The 13976-nt window shown below is 39.6% G+C and overlaps 1 protein-coding gene across 1 annotated transcript in view; it reads left to right on the top strand.

Annotated features, from left to right (window-relative positions):
* The window catches only part of DYNC1LI1 (dynein cytoplasmic 1 light intermediate chain 1), a 35838-nt gene extending 21862 nt beyond the window's left edge, over positions 1-13976 (top strand). The window contains exons 5-13 of the mRNA XM_060248833.1: positions 1957-2126; positions 3005-3098; positions 4069-4204; positions 4537-4648; positions 7002-7061; positions 7186-7230; positions 8843-8963; positions 9564-9728; positions 13345-13976. Coding sequence (XP_060104816.1) covers positions 1957-2126; positions 3005-3098; positions 4069-4204; positions 4537-4648; positions 7002-7061; positions 7186-7230; positions 8843-8963; positions 9564-9728; positions 13345-13457 — 1016 coding nt within the window. The 3' untranslated portion in view covers positions 13458-13976. The remainder of the gene's footprint in view (positions 1-1956; positions 2127-3004; positions 3099-4068; positions 4205-4536; positions 4649-7001; positions 7062-7185; positions 7231-8842; positions 8964-9563; positions 9729-13344) is intronic.

Here is a 13976-nt window from a genome sequence, read left to right as displayed (position 1 = left end):
AGGCTGTTAAGAGTTCAGAAGTTTTACTAGATTTTTGGTCTTCGCTTGGAGAAATGGGTGTCCCTGATAGTAAAAAAATACTTTCTCCCCAGCTACATCTAGTTTAGGTCAGTGCTTGGATGGGAGACCTTCAAGGAAGCCTGGCTGCTACGCAGAGGAAAGCAATGGCAAGCCACCTCTGCTCATATCTAGCTTTGAACACCCAATGGTTGGGGTTGCCATGAGTCAGTTGCAAATTAAGGGCACCTTCTTTTTCTTCTAGTTAAGAAGCTGGCTCTCTCTTTGTAGATCCCTGATCTGGCCATGCTGATGCATGCTTCAGTAACCTAAAGGCTAGATTACTGTTAAGCACTCTACAAGGAGCCACCTTTGAAAGTGATCCCAAAGCTGCAGCTAGAACAAAATGTGACAGCCTGTATTATGATCTGGGGCTAGCCAGCAGAACCATGTAACTCTTATTTTGAGGTCCCTTCACTGGTGCTGATTAGTTTCCAGGTCCAGTTCAAGATTTTGTTCACCTTTAAAGCCCTTCATGACTTAGAGCCCACATGGTTGAAGGACTATCTGTCCCTACATGTTCCTATAAGGCAGCTTCATTCATCCCAACCAGGTCATTTGTCCATATGCAATTACATAGCTAAAGCAATTTCTGCAACAGTCAGTGCTCAGACTTCTTCAGTGGCTGCCCCATGCCTCAAATAGCCTCCCAGAAAAGGTTGTGGAGCTTCTATCCTCCTGTTTTTCCAGCAGGACTGCAAAACAAAGCTGTTTTGGGGCAGTCTGGGCAAAGTGGGAATATAGTGCTGGTGGGAGTCATAAGGTACTTTTTAGGTTGCTTTTTAATAATTTTATATCTGTAGTCTTAATGTTTGTCTTTATATTGTTGTTACCCACCTTGAGTCCTTGGTTGCAGGGAGGAAGAGCAGGCATATGAATACTTTAAATGGAGATCTTCTTGTTTAGAATTCCTACTGTGTAACATGTTAGCTGTGTTTGATCTTGAAGATGTTCGTTGCTCAAAATGCCCTTATTCCAACTTTGGGCATACTGGCACTAAATCAGAAATTGGCTAAAATTTTAATGACAAGACTCTATTGGAAACTTGGGCACATAAAATTAGGTAATCACTTAATTTTCAGAAAATTGGTCTGAACTAAATGAAAGAATTCAAGTTTGGTTACTGTAGTCATTTCCATTATAGAACTTCTAATCTGAGGTCTACATACTATACATATCTTTTTCTATTACAGTGTAGTGCAATGTAGAATTTGTGTGTTATTCTTGGTGAATATACAGAACAAGGAAGTGGCACAGAACTAATGTGGTAGAATGGATGTGTACCACTTGAGAGTGCCACATGGAAGATCCTGTTGTAAAGTGCTCCTGGTGTTCAAAATCACTCTGCAAATAAGAACACCAGAACAGCAAGCTAAGTGAGGAGCCAGAACCTTTCTCCTTGCTGAGCTAGTCTTCGCTTTGTATAGTTTTCTCCGTGAAAGGAATATTCAGAATTGGAATCCATCACTTGTCTGAAATATTATATTGACACATCATCCTGCAGTATATGGTTAAGAACTTCATTATATGTGGAGTTTCTGCTCTAGTACCTACACATTTCCCTCCCCCCTCAAATTATTACTATTGTTTTGCCAAAACACCAGCCATTCTGTTATTCAAAAAGGAAGTAGGAGCCCACGTCAGATGGATACTGTACTAGGGAAGAATTGCTTGAGTTTTGGGGGTTTTTTTTGGCATTTTTGAATTTTCTTTGTACAATGATTCATAGTATGCTGTTTGTGCTTTTCCGAAACCTTGATTACGTACTGATACTTTATTTAGGGAAACTAGTTGATGTGAAACTAGCAAAGCTGTATAATTGATACAACTTTTAAGAATAAAGTTACATTGGTAAAGGGGCATGATGATCCAATTTTTCTGCTTCCCCCCTTCCCTCAGTCATAAGAGACTTTCAAGAATACACAGAACCTGGAGAAGATTTTCCAGCTTCTCCACAGAGAAGAAGTACTTCACTACAAGAAGACAAAGATGACAGTGTCATTTTACCACTGGGTGCTGATACACTAACATATAACTTAGGCATTCCTGTAGTAGTAGTTTGTACAAAGGTATGTTTCAGATGATTTTTGCATGAAGCTAAATTACAGAATTGTGTGTAGTGATAATTATTGTCCATATTTTGGAGATAAATCTAATGGGTAAAAAGGATTTGTCTTAGAGTCTGCTAGACCCTGTTACAGTTTAGACATAATGCCTTCTGCCTTGTACCCCAACATCAAATCTATTTTGTGTTTATATTTCTTAGTTTTAAAATTGTTATATTGTAAAATCTTAACACTGGTCAGGATCCAAACAGCCACATGACTAGTTCTGTCTGTTCAAGGAGCCACTGTGCCTTGAGTTTGTTGGATGTCAGCCTCCTGTATCACACAACAAATCACTTTCAAAACTCCTGGCACTCAAAACGGTTTGTGGGAGGGGTCATGCTGTTCAGAGGGGAAAAATAAATGCCACTGGACCCACTCATGTTCTTGGACAAGCCTAAAATAGTTTCTTGAATCCTGCCTGTTAAAAATACATTTTACGGAAGAGAAAATCTAATACATATATGAAAGTCTATTTATAGGCTGCTGTGATATAACATTAATATGTATTTTCTACTGAATTTAGTCTTCCAAACTTTAGTCTGGGACTGTGTATTTTTAGACTGGTCCAAACACTTACTTGGACTAGAGTTACTAAAGCTGGAAGCAGTTTTCCTTTAAAAGATGTCAGTGATAGAGATAATTTTACAGTCCACAGTGCTTGGTGGAGGAAGGCAAGTTATTATATATAAGATACTCAACAGCATAATTCTTGACTGAGAGAACAATGTTATTAAATATTAATATTATTAAATTACTGTTTTAAGAGTAAGAGTTTCTAGAATTGCATTTATGATAGGCTGTGAAAATATACTAATCAAAATGTCTTCTTAACTTTGCAGTGTGATGCCATTAGTCTTCTGGAAAAAGAACATGATTACAGAGATGAGCACTTTGACTTCATTCAGTCACATATCCGAAGGTTTTGTTTACAGTGTATCCTTTAAAAAAATTTAATTGTGTATTTAGCATTTAACCTGGATTCAGATTATCTGCAAGGCTCCATAAGTGGCTGGGTAGCTTTTGTCATCATTTTGCCCTCAGATTTTTATGTGGTACCTGGATAATGATGCGAGGCTAAATAAAAATAAAAGCTGCAAACAAACAAAATTAAAGTTGCATGCTTATGCATTGGGATACAAGGAAGTGTGCACAAGGGCTTGAGTGTGCCCAGTGGAGTACAACTTTTGGTTTTTTGGAACTGTAGGTTCCTATACCTTATCACAAACTGCCTTTGAAGTTACCCACTGTTTCAGAAAAATAGCTTGTCACGTGGCATAAAAATGTGCTGTTTGATAAACACAAGTGAACAGAAATTTGTTTTGTGCATTTTTGCTGTAATTGTTATGTTCAAAGTTAGTTTGACAACGTATGTGTAAGGCTATTCAGTCATTAAGAGTATTAGCAGTAGTTTTTCTTCCAGGGAATTCAAGATGGACTGTATGAGATACATGGCCAGGCCATATGTGCATATCAATGGGAACTGGGGAATCACACAGTTAAAGTTTTGAGGGCTAATGCATATGTAGAAAAATACTAATCTTCCACACAAACTATTTCACCATAGGTGCACATGACAACATGCAGACTTCCCGCTGTGTGGAAGTGATATAGTCACATGTAAACTAACTTGTTTTATCAGAAATTGCTGTTTATAAAATGAAAGTGCTTTGCTGTTTGAGGCATTTCGGTTAAAATTTGGCACCCATTTTCATTTTGCAAAAGAATTTTAACTTGCTTGATAAAGCAAGGATAAAATGGGTATAATTGCAAATGTAAGAAAATAATAATTTCCATATTTTTATGGGGAGTCGCATGTTACAGAAATATGAAAAACCATTGTTGAGTTCTGATAGCCAGTGCTAGGTGAATCAATATTTTGCATTTTCTTTGACAAATAATTCAGATGGTGCCGCACTTATTTACACTTCAGTAAAGGAAAATAAGAATATTGATTTAGTGTATAAATATATTGTTCAGAAATTATATGGATTTCTTTTCAACACACCTGCTCTTGTTGTGGAAAAAGATGCAGTATTTATGTAAGTTAGCCTTCTTTATACATGTTTTGCATTATAAATATATCCCAGTTTCTTCCATTTGTTTCCTTGTATCTTAAGAGTTTCCATGAGTATGATAGTGCTTTAAGCACATTGTGTGTATTTCATTGCACCTAGCTCACAACATGGCTTTTAGCAGTTTTACCTTGATGGGTTGATGACCTGATCATTAAAAACATTAAAAAGACAACCCCTGCCTTAAACAGGGGAGATATTTTTGTGCAAAATGAGACTAGGTGGAAAGTGAACCATATCTTGAACAAGGAGAAACTGAAGATGAATGAGGATGAATAACTAAATGTATTTGCCTTCAGTCCTGCAGGATGGGACAATGAAAAGAAGATTGGAATATTACATGAGAACTTTCAGACTTTAAAAGCAGGAGACAGTTTTGAAGATATCATAACAAAGCCACCTGTTAGAAAGGTAACTTAGCTTTTACAGTCTGCTTAGAAGAAATTTCTCAGGGTAACATCCAGTTCTAGCATACTGTCTGGCTTGCAAGCATAGAAAATTCAGTGAAACTACAGCAAAGCATCCTGTTTGTGCCGGTATAACTGTACAGCTAGGGTGTCAAAATCATTTGTTAGGAGGGCCAGATCTGACACAAATGGGACTTATTGGGGCTGGGCCATGTGTGTCATAAAATGTAATGTCAGGTAGCAGAGATATAAACTTTAATTGTGTTTGTCTGTGTCCTTTGTAAAGATATTTTTTAAAACTTAAAATACAAACATGCTTAAAACTCTTTGGCAATGCAATTTTTAAAATAAAACATCAAGAAAAAGCACAAGGATCACAGCAGAAACTAAAATATAAAGTTCTCTGAGCCTGGAAAACAATGAAATGGCATTGCAAGCTTTTCCCCTCCCCTCCCACCTGGGTCTATTCAGATTGGTAATGGCTCTCCAGTATAATATGCCCCTTTGGCTGTGAGTTCCCAGGTTAGAGTACTTACTTGGTCAGGTCTGCTGTGCAGAGACAAGGTGACTCAAAGCATCATCCTTTTATTTGCAACGCCATCAGGAAGCCTGAGCTTCAGCTGTCTATATAGGAACACTGAAAGAAAACTGATGACAACTCCATTTAAACACACTGCAGCATAGACAAAGCTGCAAGGAAAATGTAGATTGGATTTTCCATCAAGGTCCCTGGGCTCTATCAATCTGGGCACAGGGACCTTAATGGAAAATCCATTCCATGTTCTCCCCGCAGCTTTGACGAAGAGTCTGTTGCACGTTTTCCTTGCAACTTTGTCTGTGCTGCAGCCTGCAAAGACAAGGCAGAAAAGGCAGGTAACTGAAAGAAAAGGGAATTTTGTCAGCCTTGGAGCTTCAAACAGTGAGGACAGAAGTGGGGAGGGGAGAAAAGAGCCCTGAGAGCCTGATTAAAGCCCTGGGCGGGTCGGTTCTGGCCCACAGGCTGGATATTTGACACCCCTGCTGTAGAGGCTTTTAAAGTATATTTGGAAGTAAGTTCCAAAGTCCTATGGGCTCACCATAAGGTGCCTGTGACTTGATGGCACTTTATACCATCATGTAAGCACTGACCTGTAATAACAATCCTAATACATTTTAAACAGAGTACATAAATCCCCTTTAATGCATAAATATAGCAAATCAATCATATTAAACTCATATTAGCAATCGCTATAAAAGACTAAACACATTTTGACAAAGATATCTTCATCAGCAGTCAACTGTAGAATTCATTTTGAAAAGATACAGCTGATTCTTATGTTGAAATAATGTATCACACATACAAGCTATTGTAGACAATACAACCATAATAAAACATAAACAATTATCTTGTTGATCCAAACAAATAAATTGGATCAAACACAAAAGAAACAACCATGTTGCCAACATAGCATCGTAGCTTAGAGCACTAGGAGCTCACTGACTGTTGCATCAACTCCCTGCAGAGGACCATTACTTTCGTATCAGGAGCAGCTCCTGTTGCTAGGTGCATTTCAGCAGTGCTGTAAGAAGCTGCTAATTAGCAGAGTTGCATAGTGACAGTGGATCAGATGGGGGCATATCATGGAGAGATTTACCTAAAGGAATCTGAGTACTGGCACAAAACTTTAGACACAATTCAAAGGAATCTGTTAGGACCAGGTTGGCACTTTCAAACAAGATGTACCTCCCGCTCATGTTTCCTGGACGGAGTGCTGTAATAGAATCAGCAATGTGCCACCACAATGTAGACATATTTCAAACTGGGAAGCCTCATGATAGACTTCAGCTTTCATTTGGGATACTATAAGGTAACCATTAGGAATTGAGATTTGGAAAGAATGAAATGCATTACTGAAATCTCTGGTGTAAACAAGGAGATATATGAGGTTTTCAGTTTCTTCTTGTATGTTGGTTGACATATGGGACACTCACAGTAGTTGTATTTCATAGCTAACATAAGCATGTTTATGTATTACTTATTTTATATTTATAGAATCACCGTAACTCGGAAGTGACTTGACAGCACTTAATACACACATATATGACATAAGTAATGCATAATATTTATGCCCAACATTGTCTTTCCAGCTGTGGCTTGCCAGATTCTTCCAGGAAGCCCACAAGCAGGACATGAAGATTTGGTGCTGGGCCTCTGCCTTGTAGAGTGCCATTCTAAGTAGCATCACTGCCATCTTATATAATGTTCTGATTGTCATCTGTTTGTTGGGGGAAGAAGAACTGAAGGATTTTGCTGGTTTTTTTAAAAAAAATCTGTTGTTGGATTCTTTTTTTAAATGCTTTTGTTTTTCTTACTGCAGTTTGTACATGAGAAAGAAATAGTAGCAGAAGATGACCAGGTATTCCTTATGAAGCAGCAGGTAATGATCAGTTCTGTATTTCATTAAAACAGTCTCAAGTTTTTGAAATATGCTGTTAAATACTTATTTAAAATATACTGTTTGGTCAAAATTCTTAGTGTGTGTATTTTATTTTGTTTTGCAGTCTTTGTTAGCAAAACAACCACCTACTGCAGCTGGAAGACCAGTGGTTAGTAGTAAATATTAAGCCTTAAGCACTATATTTAGTTTTGTGCTAATGGATCAAAGTTGGTTTTGGGAAGATTGAAGGCAGGTCTGGGTTTGCCTTTTTGTAGTGTATGGAATGGCCATGATCAACAGATTATATTTTGATAATGCTGTATGTTTACAAATAGCGATGGGCACAAACCTAAAATAACCAGTTTGGTTTGGGGTAGCCCCCAAACTGAAATGAGTCAAAAGGCCCCCACACAAACCGAGCAGGTCCAGGGAGTTCAGTTCCCCCTTTCTCAGGGGAATCACCCAGGAAGGGTTTAATGGCTTACAACCATTTAAACAGAAGGACTGATAGGCAGACCTGTGCCACTGTTAGGTTTTTATGGTCATTTTGAAGCGGGGGGGAAGTAAAACAAACTGGCAAAATAACTTGCAGCCATTTAAACCTAACAGCTCAACTGCAGACCCTGCACTGCTCAGCTGTTAGGTTTAAAAGGTCCCAAACAGCCAAACTGAACCAGAGAAAATTTTGGTAAACAGGGCCAGTAGTTGGGGATGTTGCCTGGTGCCGCCTCTCAAATCTGCCCCCCATACCACTATTCCAGTTCCCCGCTCCTCCCTGCTGCCTGGAGTGACTCCTTCAGCCGCACAGGCAAGCCCTTAATGGGAGGCAGCGGCAGCAGTGGTATCTTGGCAGGAGGAGGGAAGGGATGGGAAGTTCAGGAGGGCAAGCTGAGGCAAGACAGGCATTTGTTTATATCAAGGTGGCTCACTACAGCACTGTCCTCTCATTTGCAAGCACCAGGTGCAGCCAGAGACCCCAAGGGTCTACCAAGTGGCTGGATCACCTTCTGGGGCTGCCCAGTTCACTGCACTGCATGCACATCGACCATATATCAGAGCTGATTCCTCTGGATACCTCCTATTGGGGCACAATGCTGGAGTGAAGAAGGAGGCTGGTGGTGATGGCAGTGGTTTTCATTATCTATCTTCCCACCTGCTAACCCCCACTTCATTCCTTTTCTGCCCTGCACCTGTCTGCCAAGCCTCACTGGTTCTTCCAACTCCCTAATGTAATTTCTGAGCCTAATTAAATTAGCTCCATAAATTAAATTGGTGCCCCATGGCACCTCCAGAAAAAAATCCTAGATTCGGGCCTGCTGGTAAATCTTTGGGGAAGGCAATTTCCCCAAACATTGGTTCAGCGGCTTCAAACCAGCCCAAGTTTGAATTTTGGCTCATGAGCCAGTTTGTGCCCATCCCTATTTACAAATACTAAAAATTAAAATAAAACACTTAACTTGTTTCTAGTTAATTGATGTGAGATTATTGCGGTTTTTGTTGGGAAGGGGGAAAGTAACATGGAACTAACTGACAAGTAGGTCCTAAAAAGAGTAAATTTAGAAGTGTGGACCAACTTTAAAAGTTTGAGAATAGCTGCTGTGACTATGATTCCCACCAGTAACATTGACCTCAAACAAACAAACAAAATATATATATATATATATATTAATTTCAAGATTTCTTACTATGAGCATTTCATGTAACTTTTAAGTATGATTTTTTTCTGTTTGAGAAGGACAGTAATTAACTTCAGTATTTTATTGTTTTCAAATTCCATACAGGATACCTCACCCAGAGTTCCTGGAGGGTCCCCAAGGACACCAAACAGATCAGTAACCTCCAACGTCACCAGTGTTACACCCATCCCTGCTGGATCCAAAAAAATTGATCCTAGTATGAAAGGTAAAACATGGGCACACGAGAGCCTAATATTCAGTAGTAAATGTAGCACTTACATCTGTTAGCCTAAAATGTTCTTTCTAGCTGGCACAGAACTTGCTGTCTGTGTAGATTTCAGACTAAGAGAGCAACCCTATGTAGGTCTATTCAGAATCCTATTCAGTTCTATTTAATGGGGCTTGCTTCCAGGATAGTGTTCTTAGGATTGCTACATGAGAAGAAGTTGCTTATGTTTCAGCCATGAGAGCTACCATAATTTTGATGTAATGAAACGGAATTTGTTTCCCAATATGAATTAGATGAAATGCAGTGATTCTCATTTATGAGAATGCCCCTTGTTTATGGGGAGAAACCATTTGATCCATTAATTAACCTTCAATATGTAGTCTATCTTTTTTGGGGGTGGGGGGAGGGAACCATTCTGGTTCTAATGCACTGGATTTATCCTTTATAGTATAGTTTGTGGTATTCTTGCCAGGTTCATTCTACCAGTAAGAGAGAAAATCATCACTTAGATATAATTGGATTTTCATTTTTTTTTAAATTGAATGAACACACATTATTAACACATTTGGAAAAACATATCTGTTTACTACTTTTTAGCTGGAGCTACAAGCGAAGGAGTCCTGGCAAACTTCTTCAACAGTTTGCTAAGCAAGAAAACTGGCTCCCCAGGGGGACCAGGCGGTGGTGGTGGTAGTCCTGGAGGAGTAGGGGGCACTGGAGGTGGTGGTGGCAGCAACTTGCCACCATCAGCAAAAAAGTCAGGTAAGAGTACCATCATTGATCCTGAACTAAATAGAAAAAAACAAGGATTAAGCTGTGGTTTTGTTTTGAGCAAGTCATCTTATATTATTAAATATAAGGAAGCAAAAATGTTCCTCTGAAGTTTAGCTACTATTTAGCTATTGTACTCTTTGTTGTTTTTATCTTTTAATTGTTAAATTTTAGCAACTTGTATGAGCCCCAGGACTCCAGTCCACAGACTATTGAGTTTGCTTGATTACATTGTTGTGCATGGAATTGTCTGAGTACAGGAAAGAGGATTGGTGCTTTGACCCTTTGACAGTATCAGTTTTTGGAATGGGAAATGATGAGGGAAGGGATGATGAGGCCCTTTCTTACATGCCCAAGAAAATGCTGATCACCACTTTGGGGTCAGGAAAGCAATTTTTCTCTAGGCCGGTTTGGCCAGGGATCCTGGAGGTTTTTTGCCACCTTCTGTGCATGGAACAGGGGTCACTGGGTATGTGTGTGTGTGTGGGGAGGTATTTTCAAATTTCCTGCATTGTGCAGGGGGATGGACTAAATGCTCCTGGAGATTCCTTCCAACTCTATGATTCTATGAAATGTGGTAATTGGATTCAGTTTCTCCTTTTTCCAAGCATATGATTGATGCTGTCTAAGTAATTGGAGATATACATAAGAGCATGATCCAACATGGAACTACTAAGTAAAACTCCTGAAAGCCAGCTATGGAGCGTCTGAACACTACACACATGCAGTGCTCCTATGGCACATAGGAATTGCTGGATCAGGATTGCTGTTTCAGGATACAGCCTGATATAAACTGCACTGTATATAAAGTATCTGACAGTAAAACTTCTGACAATTCAGTTGAGTTCAGTATTTTTAAGTGCATACAGTTTTGTATCAGTTGGGACTACTGTTGGATCCAAAGATCCCCTTTGGATATAACAGTGGTCCCAACTGAGGACCAGCTAAGGAGCCTTGAGAGAAGAAAAATGTTTCTTCAGTTAGCCTCTTCTCTCATACCAAATGACAGAGGCTCAGAATGAAAAACTGAAAAGAACTGAAGCCACACTGTTGAAATGATGTTGCCTTCTTGGCTGGGAAAGTAAAAGGATGCAACACTGTCCCTCTGCCATAGCACATATGTGGTTCGGGAAATGTTTAAACTCTGGATGAAGCTGTGGCAGAGATGAGTGCAAGGCACAGCAGAAGCAGAGAGCAGCAAACATGAAGTACTGCCCGGATTCTAATACCCTCCCCTTTTAAACAACAGTTAAAGTCTGGATCTGCTACTAACTGGAACATCCAACATTCAGCGTGTTTACTGGCAATAATGCTGAATTGTGTTGGTGGTGTTTGCACTATGCGGAATATAAAATTCGATATAAATAAATAATGTGAGGTTGTATATATAGGGTAGGTTCTAACAATGCATATGCCAAAGCACATATGTTATAGATGTATCGGGAAGGATGCTTTTCTCCCAGTAACAGCCTTTTGCTGGATTGTAATACTTGAGTTGCAGACTTAAGTATCAGAGAAATGTTCTTGTGGAATTTGTCCCAAGACATTTAGTAGATGCATTATTTTTGCACCAGAATGAGGCAAAAGATTAGAGCTTTTACAGTAGTAACTAAGGGCAAATTTGGTGAGAACCAGAGAGGATTGTGAGGAACTCCAAAGGGATCTGTTGAGGCTGGGTGAGTGGGCGTCAACGTGGCAGATGTGGTTCAATGTGGCCAAGTGCAAAGTAATGCACATTGGGGCCAAGAATCCCAGCTACAAATACAAGTTGATGGGGTGTGAACTGGCAGAGACTGACCAAGAGAGAGATCTTGGGGTTGTGGTAGATAAGTCACTGAAAATGTCAAGACAGTGTGCGTTTGCAATAAAAAAGGCCAACGCCATGCTGGGAATTATTAGGAAGGGAATTGAAAACAAATCAGCCAGTATCATAATGCCCCAGTATAAATCGAGGGTGCGGTCTCATTTGGAGTACTGTGTGCAGTTCTGGTCACCGCACCTCAAAAAAGGATATTATAGCATTGAAGAAAGTCCAGAAAAGGGCAACTAGAATGATTAAAGGGCTGGAACACTTTCCCTATGAAGAAAGGTTGAAACGCTTGGGACTCTTTAGCTTGGAGAAACGTCGACTGCTGAGTGACATGATAGGCTTACAAGATAGTGCATGGGATGGAGAAAGTAGAGAAAGAAGTACTTTTCTCCCTTTCTCACAATACAAGAACTTGTGGGCATTCAATGAAATTGCTGAGCAGACAGGTTAAAACGGATAAAAGGAAGTACTTCTTCACCCAAAGGGTGATTAACATGTGGAATTCACTGCCACAGGTGGTGGTGGAGGCCACAAGCATAGCCACCTTCAATAGGGGTTTAGATAAAAATATGGAGCAGAGGTCCATCGGTGGCTATTAGCCACAGTGTGTGTGTGTGTGTGTATATATATATATATAATTTTTTTAGCCACTGCGTGACACAGAGTGTTGGACTGGATGGGCCATTGGCCTGATCTAACATGGCTTCTCTTATGTTCTTAAATGTGTTTTCCTAGTTTGCTGTGTCAGTTCAAATTCAGGTGTGTCAGGCATCTGTACAGAAGAATCAGTGGATGTAGGGAATATTCCCACCCAGGCCCTACTTGGAAAGCCACCCCCCCCCCCCCCCCAAGGTCTGGCATTTTTCCAGTTTCTGCTGATCTAAAGAAAGAGGAATCTGAGGCTGTATGTGTCTAATACAGCATCTACATCAGTATTTAAAGACAAACCAGGCATAAGAAACTGTGTGATCAGCTGTTAAGGTTGTGAGACAAGTAATGCGCCGCCCAAGAATGCAAGAAAGTGCTGAGGAAGGGGAAGCAGTGTTCCCTCTAAGATGAATTAGTGTGAGCTAGCTCATAGATCTTTGGCCTCCAGCTCACACATTTTTGTCTTTACTCCAGAGCAAACTAATTTATGCAGTAGTTCACAACTATAATGCCAGTAGCTCACAAAGTAGAATTTTTGCTCACAGGACTCCATGGCTTAGAGAGAACACTGAGGGGAAGTAACCTTTCCAGATGGAAAGGTTTTGATGTTAGTCTACATTTGAGCAAGTGAGCCTTCCATGTGCATTCTCTGACGTGTAAGAGGATGTCTGCACCTCTGAAGACACAGAAGCTATCAATATAGCTAGCTTTAGAATGGTGTATATTTATAAGATTATGTTGATATAGTGTTGTATTCAGAAATATTGCATACAGTTTTAAACAGGAGACTAGCCTACGTATGGTATGTTAACTGGCAACCATATCTGTGAATAGCAGTGTTTCTCAGCAATCCTGAGCAGGGTCTGCTCAAGGCCTACTTGGGTGTGTTCATTGGGGTTTACTCGCTGGAAAGAATCTTTAGGATTGCGCTCTTGACCACGCTTCAAACATGTTTCAGAAACTGCCATTTTGAATCCAGCATTTTTTTACAAAGCTTGTACTTAATAGTGACTCTTAAGTATACAATTTGTAGTTGCCTATTCATTGTTTAAACAAGTTGTATTTGTTTTATCTGAAGGAATTCGCTTGAAAATGTACAACTCATAAAAAAGTTTTGCTATTTTTTCCCTCTGTGTTCTTTTTATATAGGCCAGAAGCCTGTCTTAACAGATGTTCAAGCTGAACTGGACAGAATGTCACGAAAACCTGATCTGGCCTCTCCGACATCCCCTACATCCCCTACAGAAGGTGAAGCATCTTGAAGACACCAAATATAGCCATGTATTCGGGTTTTTTGGATAATCTAAACTTGCCTCTGCCTCTTCCTTCAGTGACTGGAACTAGGGAGCTGAAACACTTTCAGAGAAGGACAAGCAGCCAATGTCTTTTGTGTTGCCCAACTTTGTAAAAGGGAACTGTACAAATGAAAAATTATATCACACAATGTAAGACTGCTGTTCACAGTATAATGTGGCATACTGGAGTATCTAATGCCTGGATTTTGTTTAAAAGTCACTGTAATTCTGTAAATTGAAAATGTCCACTTAATCATTTGTAATGCAAAAAAGCTGCTTGAAGAGTTGGAAAGTTGATATGCAACATGGGCAGGCACTTAATTTATATCAATCTCCCAACCTTTTTAGTTTGATGCCATTTTACAAATTAACCTCATGGGGAGGATTTGCTAGTTTTGTTGGAAAGGAATCAATCAATTGTTGTTCTTTTGTGCACCATCAATAAACTAACTCAAAATAAAACTTAACACCTCCTTTGGAATATGA

This window comes from Heteronotia binoei, chromosome 10, assembly GCF_032191835.1.
Source record: "Heteronotia binoei isolate CCM8104 ecotype False Entrance Well chromosome 10, APGP_CSIRO_Hbin_v1, whole genome shotgun sequence".
Classification (NCBI taxonomy): Eukaryota; Metazoa; Chordata; class Lepidosauria; order Squamata; family Gekkonidae; genus Heteronotia; species Heteronotia binoei.
The sequence above is the reverse complement of the archived record's forward strand: the minus strand, read 5'-3'. Positions and strand labels throughout refer to the sequence as shown.